We start from the raw sequence: 8,055 nt of genomic DNA on the forward strand, positions 1-8,055 counted from the left end.
GATGCCACCTATGGATTATCTTAAGTTGAATAAATCTACTGCCTGTTTCTTTATACGTAGTACTAACATTTTGAAAACATGAATCCCATTCAACTGAAGATATGTCCAATACCATGTCCTGGGCCCAGTAGCCCTTAACTTTCAGGAGAGGGTCAGCTGACCGTTCTTGCAATAAGTGATAAATCTTTGCGGTGATGCCTTTACCCAAGAGTGATCTTGAGAGCAGGACTTCCACAGGGCTGCCCACAGGACAACTCAAGGGGGTTCCCAGCCACTTCGATAATGAACTATGTATTTGGACATATCTCCAGAATTGATTACGCTTCAACTTATATAACTCCACAATTTGATCAAAGCTTAAAAAACAATTAGTCCCACAGTCAAATAAATCTGATACATTAAGGATGCCTGCTTTACGCCACTGTAACCAGTCAACCGATGTCCCTCCAATTAGAATTCTTTTATTCCCTCATAAGGTTGCCGAAGGTGATTTAATAAAGTCCCAGCGACCTGCCCTATGTAATTTACACCACAATGTCTTTGTATTTGCAATTATAGGATATGGGACCAGATGGGTTTAACTGGTGCAGTAGGTAACCAAGCTCTAAGTTGTTTCACGTTCATCACCCAATAATACCATTGGAAATTAGGCAATGAAAAACCTCCTGGTTTTGCACTCGCTTGAAGTTTCTTAATACTTAAAGGATGCGGTGAGCTACCCCAAAGAAAGTGCCGGATTAAAAAGTCCAGATCTTGGAAATACTTATCTGGAATGTGTAATGGAATATTAGATAAAATATAAAAGATCATGGGTGCAGTCATCATCTTAATACAACTAATTTTACCCCATATTGTGAGACGCACTCTGGACCATCTACCACATTCCATTTTTATTCTTTCAATCATTGGCTCCATATTTGCTTGAACCATCTTAGTGTAATCTGAGGTAATTTGTATCCCTAAATACCTCAAACCATTCACGGACCACCGAAACTCCCACTGTTTAAATAAAGTATGGGGGCAGTGTCCTGACATAGGCATTGCCTCTGATTTATCCCAGTTGACACGATACCCTGAAAGCAGCGTAAAGCTTTCTATACATTCTAATAGTGCTGGAATTAACTTCCCAGGCTGGGTCATAAGTAACAACATATCATCTGCATATAATAGAAGCTTATGTTGATTATTACCCATCGAAATTCCAAATATATTTACATTATTTCTCAGTTTTTGTGCCAGAGGCTGTATAGCAATTACAAAAAGCCCGGGGCTAAGGGGACAGCCCTGTCTTGTGGATCTCTGTAAAAGGAATAGATCTGATATGAGCCCATTCGTCAATACTTGCACTGAAGGCGAATCATATAATATCTTTATCCACCTGATGAAATTATCACCAAAACCAAACTTTTCTAATGTCTTAAACAGATAATCCTTCTCAACACAATCAAAAGCTTTTGCAGCATCCAGCGACAGGGCCACTGTTGGATATACTGAATCATATACATAATTTTGCAAATTAACCAACCGCCTAATATTATCTGAACTCAACTGGCTAAGAACAGTGGGTCATAAAACGAGGCTGAAGGTGTAGAAAAGACTGACCGAGCTCACTGAGGTTGCAGTAGGCGCCCCACTCTGGAGCGCTGTTCCTGTGTTGCTTCTTTGTCTTCATCTGGAAATTTCACAAAGACACATTAAAGGTAAAAAACAAACAAGACATCTTCTTAAAGTATGTTTCAGAAAAACTGTCTCGATCTTAAAAATGAACACTTCAATCAGCTGTAGACAGGATGATGTAACAGGGTACAAACATTCGAATTCAGCTGTGAATCAGTGTGTTGAGAGTATATACTGTCGAGTGAAATGGGTTTGTTTTTGAGGAAAATAAATTTAAAAAGAAAGTCCTTTTTTTCTTGAAGGGAACCATAAATGTGGAACAGCAAAAACTCATATAGTCCTGTGTGAAAATTAAGCACATGACCCATGACCACTCTTAGCAGAAATAACGCAGTAAGCGTCTTCTGTATGATTTTATCAGTCTGTCACATCCCTGTGGGGGGATTTCGTCCCACTCGTCTTTGCAAAACTGCTTTAAATTATTGAGGTTTGCAGGCATTTGTTATGCACAGCATAAGATCCTTCCACAGCATTTCAATCAGGTTGGTGTTTGGACTTCCTGCAGCTTTTCTGGTATGCTTGAGTAACGGGGTTTTGACTGTTGGACAGATGGCTTCACATTTCACTCTAGTACACATACTTTGTATATGTTGGGTTATTTTTATTTTTATTTTCTGCAGCAGTTTGCACAGTCTGACCTTGGGACCAGCAAAGTGCTTTTGATTTTATAGAGGTGATCACATTTGACTGGATATGATGCTGTTGTGCTTTCTTTCTGTTGTATCAGCTTTTTAGAGTTTGACAGTAAGATCTGTACTGAGGGCAATTTAGTTCAGGTGGGATTAAAAACGTCACATTAAGCTGGAGTTTCTTAGACTGAGATGTGGCAAAGGAAAGAAAAACACAAAACAAATTGCACTGAAAATTTGGTCACCAATAAAAAGTTAAATCTTTATGGATTAATACTGGGTTGCTTTTTTCCCCTTAATAAATGAAATGATCATTTAAAAACTGCATTTTTATTTACTCAGCTTATCTTTGTCTATGATTAAAATGTGTGACAAATATCCAAAAAGTAAGAAATCAGGAAGGGGGCAAATATTTTTTACACAGATACCCATTAGCAAAAAAGTCTTTCTTCCTGCTAAATCATCCAACTTCTGCTTCTATGTACCTGACCTACAGAGGTTAGCCTCAAAGCAGCACAGCCTAAGGAATACCTTTGAATTGTTTGTTTGCTTTTAGATAGAGACAGTTAATTGCTACGAGGAGGTACTAATCAGTTTGCGTTTTTCTAATTTGGGTGAACTGAACCTTAAAGTAGAAACTTATTTGTTGTATAACAAAAAAAATTGGAGTATATTTATTAGCAGCCCCTCATTAAACAAACTCTTAAAATTTTTTGAGGGCAAAATATAAAAGGTTTTTGAACCCACCTTGGCGAAACTCCTCTTATCTGGCTTGGCATAGTGTGTGGCATAGGTGCAGGACCCCAGGGTGCGGTAGCTGGGGTTGGAGAAGCAGCCACCTAAAGAGCTGCTACTGGGAGAGGACTCTGAAGAAGAAAGCAGGCCTGTGCACTGCAGCCCTGCTGCCCCAACATCAAGACATGTTCTCACATACTGAGCTCTATGTGTCATACACGCATATATATGTACAGTGCACAAAGTATTTAACCTTTAATTTAATCACCAAGATCTGAAAAAACAGATCACTCATTGTCTTTACCTGTTGGTTGTGTAATTTCCCAGCAGGTTACGATTACCATCAACTGCTCTGAATTCTGTTGTATGCCATTCTAAACATAAATAACACCAGTCAGATGAAAAGGACAGACACACGGATATCGTACCTGAGAGGGAGTAGTCAGTGGAGCTGATGTTCAGGGCAGGTGTATAGGTGACACTAGGCACACGGTGGCCTTTCTCTCTTTGTCGATAACGGAACCAGACCACCAGAGCAAGCATGGCCATGATCATCAGCAGCAGGAAGACGATGCCCAGGACAGCCCCCGTCGACTGCCGCTGCGATGCCAGAGCTGGGCTCATCTTGGTGTAGGGGTTCAGCTCCTCCATCATCAAGGCCGCTGAGGAGAACACAGATGAGTAACACTGCATTTTAATGTTTGACACACTCACATCACCTGTACAGTGTGATCAGGCATTTTTGCTGAATGAGAATTTCAGAATAAAATTCCTCTCATTTCACTGAATTTATTGTGCTATTGACTTTTATTTTGGTATTTTGCCATGATACAAATGCATGTATCTACAAAGGACAGATAATGAAAGGCAAACAGTTAAGGAGTAGGGTGGGGTGATACCGCCAGACTGGCGGAGTCTGCAGTGACACGGGTTCCATAATCTTCTTTGGAGGTAAACAGAGAGCTGAGCACGAATATGAAGCTGCTGAACTACTTTTGGTAACGAGTCAAGCATTCAGTCATCGCCAGATGCTCGCGGCTGCCATCTAGTGTGGATTCTGTTTTGATGCCTTGCATTAATCCCTCCCTCTGTGCAGATCTTGTGTACGCCCTTGGAAGCTTGCAATACCATGGCTGTGTCCCAATTAAGAGACTGCACGCTTGAAGTACGCGCACTACGCGTACTACGCGTACTACGTACGGTGCGTACTATAAGTACGAGAAGTGCGTAAGTGAGAGGCTTGTGAAATGGGACGGTATACACTTCGTCGCGCTGTTCAGGTTGCCTAGCAACCATGATACTAACCGCGAGACACGTTACATACAGCTTTGTGTGACAGAAATGAAGGAGAAACATGTTTTGTTGGTCATTCATTTTTTTATGACATCACTTTAGTTGAGTATCTGAGGCTGAGACCACGGGACTGTAAACATGATTGTTGGGCTTCATTTCTGTGCTGAACAGTCATTTAAGATTAGTTAGTAAATAACAATTAGTTAATGTTGTTCATGAGACTAAAGTCATCTCACTGTGGTAATGTAAATATAATATGGCCAATATGATAGTATTGTCAGATTATTATGATATATATATATACATACATACACACACACATATATCACTGACTTTCAGCTTGTTGTGTTTGTGGATATATGACTGACTTTAATTATTACACATTCGCACATAAATAAGTGACGTCATATTCAGTACTTTTGACAGTTCACTCTTCGGCTGCTCCATCTTATTAGGGAACTTCCACATACATAAATGTAAATTTCAAAACTCAACCCCATCATTTAATTTGTTTTTGATTGAAATTGAATATTACTTAAACTCTCTTAAATTAACTTCCAATAAAAAAGGTTTATCATTGATTGAAGTTCATTCAGAAATGTTTAACGAATGAGCTGTCACAACTTTCAAGTACAAAGTTGTTATGGAGTCTGTCACATTCCCCCCTTTTTCTTTTTTCATCCTTTATTTATTCATCCTTCTTATTTCATTGTGCTGTATATTGTTACTCTTATTTGCCTTGTATGTCTACTGTACAAACTGAACTGGAATGACTGACTGTTCGCTTTATGATTTCAATAAAGTTTGAAAAAAAAAGAAAGAAAAACCTCTTCGGCCGCTCCCTTCTGCCGTATTTTGCAGCAAAATTATCCACACCCACTGCCGCGCTATGAATTGTGGGATATATGGGACCACGAAGCGTGCACCGGACCACGCTTGATATTTGGGGAAATCGACGGCGCATTTGGAGTATGCATTTGAAATACACTTTGAATTGGGACAGCCGTCGTCACGTGGCGGTGACGTAACCGCACTTAAAATGCGTACTTCAAGCGTGCAGTCTCTTAATTGGGACTCAGCCCATGACCGCACACTCTTGGAAGTCAAACTGACGACTCTGCTGCTCTTTGCTTGGGTGATCATGCAGCTGCTTAAGAGTATGTATTCTGTATTTACAGTCTTGCATGTCATTATTTTTGTTTCCACTTCATTTCATTTGGAGTATTTAAGAATTGCATATTTAGTATATTTTTATTTGCTACTGTGTTTCCCCTTTAACCAAAATAGAACAGTTATTCAATCTGCAGTCATTGTAGTGGTTTATACATTTACTTGGCAAGTGAATGGTTGCTGGTTCAGCTAAAGACCATTAATATTTTTTATCAGAGTACCATCTGCACTTGTCTGTCTATTCGAGAGGTCTTTGTACTTCCATCTTTTAGGAACAGTCTTATCTACTACCTTAGTACATATCTACTATTATATGAAGATTTGTCTGTATGAGTTTTGCAGATGTTCTGTTATTTTATATTTTATTAATCAACTGAACTGAGGGTATATCTAAAGAAACCAAAAGAATAAGTCAGATCATGTTCCATCCTTTCTCTTTACAGAGCCATTTGTTCTCACCCTGGTCACAACGGATGCCTTTAAAGCCGATGCTGCAGTAGCAGGTTCCGGTCACGTAGTCACAGGTGGCATTGTTCATACACTCACACAGCTGCTGGCAGCCGTAGCCAAATGTCCCTGCGGGACACTCTGGACACATGAACAGGGATTTAAGACATGTTGAACTTTAACACGTGAATGTGCAACTCTCCTGCATGTAAGAACCACTAAACACACTCACTGAGCTCACAGCTGTGTCCTATAAAGCCTGTCCTGCAGGAGCACTGTCCCGTGATGTGGTCACAGTCTGCTCCATTCTGACAGCGACACACCTCAGCACAGTGAGAGCCGTAGAAACCTGCAGGACAGCCTGAAGGGAAACAACCACTGGTTTAAAAAAAATCTATATTATGCTTTACATGTGGACAAGAATTTTCAGTAGCAGCAGCAATTTCACTCTGTCACTCTGAACCCATCTCTGTGCAGAGATATGATCAAAAACTTGAAATGTCTTTGGAAGCATTTTCTCTGGGACGAGCTAATCACTTCTGTCACAGTGGAACCAAAGTGGAAATTCAACAAAACCCTCATTTCATGCAGATGTTTAACTGACCACACTCTCTCATGTAAATTTCTGGTGATGCAAAAACATGGAGAAACAGCTCCTATAGCAGACAAATCAAATGACATGACAGAAAACAAACTTGGCTGGTTCTAGGCTAGAACTGATACTAGTCAAAAGAAAATAACATACTGATTTGGATCTGTTTTTTTCTTTTGTGCGTCAAGCAAATGTACAGATACATGGTTACTGTGACTTATCAACTTTATAAACGCAGGACCACAGACTGAAAAATGAAGTAAACATGGAAGAGCGTAAAAAAGATGTTCTTTACAGCATGGAGTAACAATGTGTGGGAGTGTCGTTCAATTCAATGTCTTTTAATACATTTTAATTTTAATACATCAATTTTTAATATAGCGCCAAATCAGAGCAGCAGTTGCTTTAAGGCATTTTATATTGTAAGGTACCCTGCAATAACACAGAGAAAACAGAAAACCCAACAACCACATGACCTCCTATGAGCAAGTGCTTTGGTGACAGCTGGAAGGAAAAACTCCCTTTTAACAGGAAGAAACCTCCAGGTGGGGTGGCCATCTGCTGGAGGCGAGGAGAGGAAGACGGGGCAAAAACACATCGTGGAAGAGAACAAGAAATTGATAATAAGTAATGATTAAATGCAGAGTGGTGTGAAAAAAAGAGGTAAGTGAAGAACAAATACTTTTTATCAAAAAGAAAAGTTTTAAGGCCAATCTCAAAAGTACAGAGAGGGTGTCCATGACTCGAATCGAAACTAGGAGGGGGCTCCACAGCAGAGTGGAAGCTGAAGGCTGCCAGGAGACTGTTTATTGTGTGCATTGAAAGACGTTGGTCAAAAAGTCCTCAAAGTGTTCCTGGAGGGTGATTCTAGCTTTGCAGAGGTTTTTTCTTTTTGTTTTGTTTTACAGGACAAAAACGTTTTTTTCAGGTTAAACAAAAATGTTCTAAATTAGTTAGATGCCGTCTGTTCTCCAGCTTACGAGTTATCTGCTTTAAGGTACGCATTAGTCAGGGGAAGAGGACGACTGCAGGTGATGGCTGTGGCACACACATCCGTTGTTTCAAAAGAGAGCATTAGGTGTTAGGCTGATGAGATTCTTTGGAGTAACACATACAAACTAGGACATTAATACTGAAGCTGCAAGTTGTAAGTGTTCATAGTCCAATGCAAACAAAGTTAATTACAACTTTGTTTGATTGTTAACCACATTTTCTCAAAGTGACCTGCTTTGTTTGTTATAATATCTAATTTTCTGTAGGTGTAACACATGTTCTAATTCTAAAGATTTGAGGTCTCTCAGGGGTCTTTCAGTTTTTCTCGCTAACAGCATTGATAAGGAAATGAATGGCCTGAGCATCATAATGACCACTTACACTGTTTGAATCAACCCAGAATTAGGGCTGTTCGATATAACGATATATATCGGATGACGATATAAAAACGTCTATGTTTCATTTTACGCTATCGTTTGTTTCGTGGTGTCGCAAAATAAACTGTTTACAGCGACATTT

At 39.7% G+C, this 8,055-nt stretch overlaps 1 protein-coding gene across 1 annotated transcript; it reads right to left on the reverse strand.

Moving 5' to 3' along the window:
- Window positions 1-1,602: 1,602 nt before the first annotated feature.
- Window positions 1,603-6,312, reverse strand: LOC102299706 (multiple epidermal growth factor-like domains protein 10; the record flags this gene model as incomplete). Its single annotated transcript, XM_042217823.1, is given in 5 exon segments — window positions 1,603-1,672; window positions 3,054-3,205; window positions 3,470-3,703; window positions 5,964-6,092; window positions 6,184-6,312. Coding segments are annotated over 5 exon segments (714 nt in total), but the record flags the coding sequence as incomplete, so codon positions are not given.
- Between the last annotated feature and the right edge of the window lie 1,743 nt (window positions 6,313-8,055).

This window comes from Haplochromis burtoni, unplaced genomic scaffold (genome assembly GCF_018398535.1).
Source record: "Haplochromis burtoni strain Fernald_Lab_line unplaced genomic scaffold, NCSU_Asbu1 Contig_3157, whole genome shotgun sequence".
Classification (NCBI taxonomy): domain Eukaryota; kingdom Metazoa; phylum Chordata; class Actinopteri; order Cichliformes; family Cichlidae; genus Haplochromis; species Haplochromis burtoni.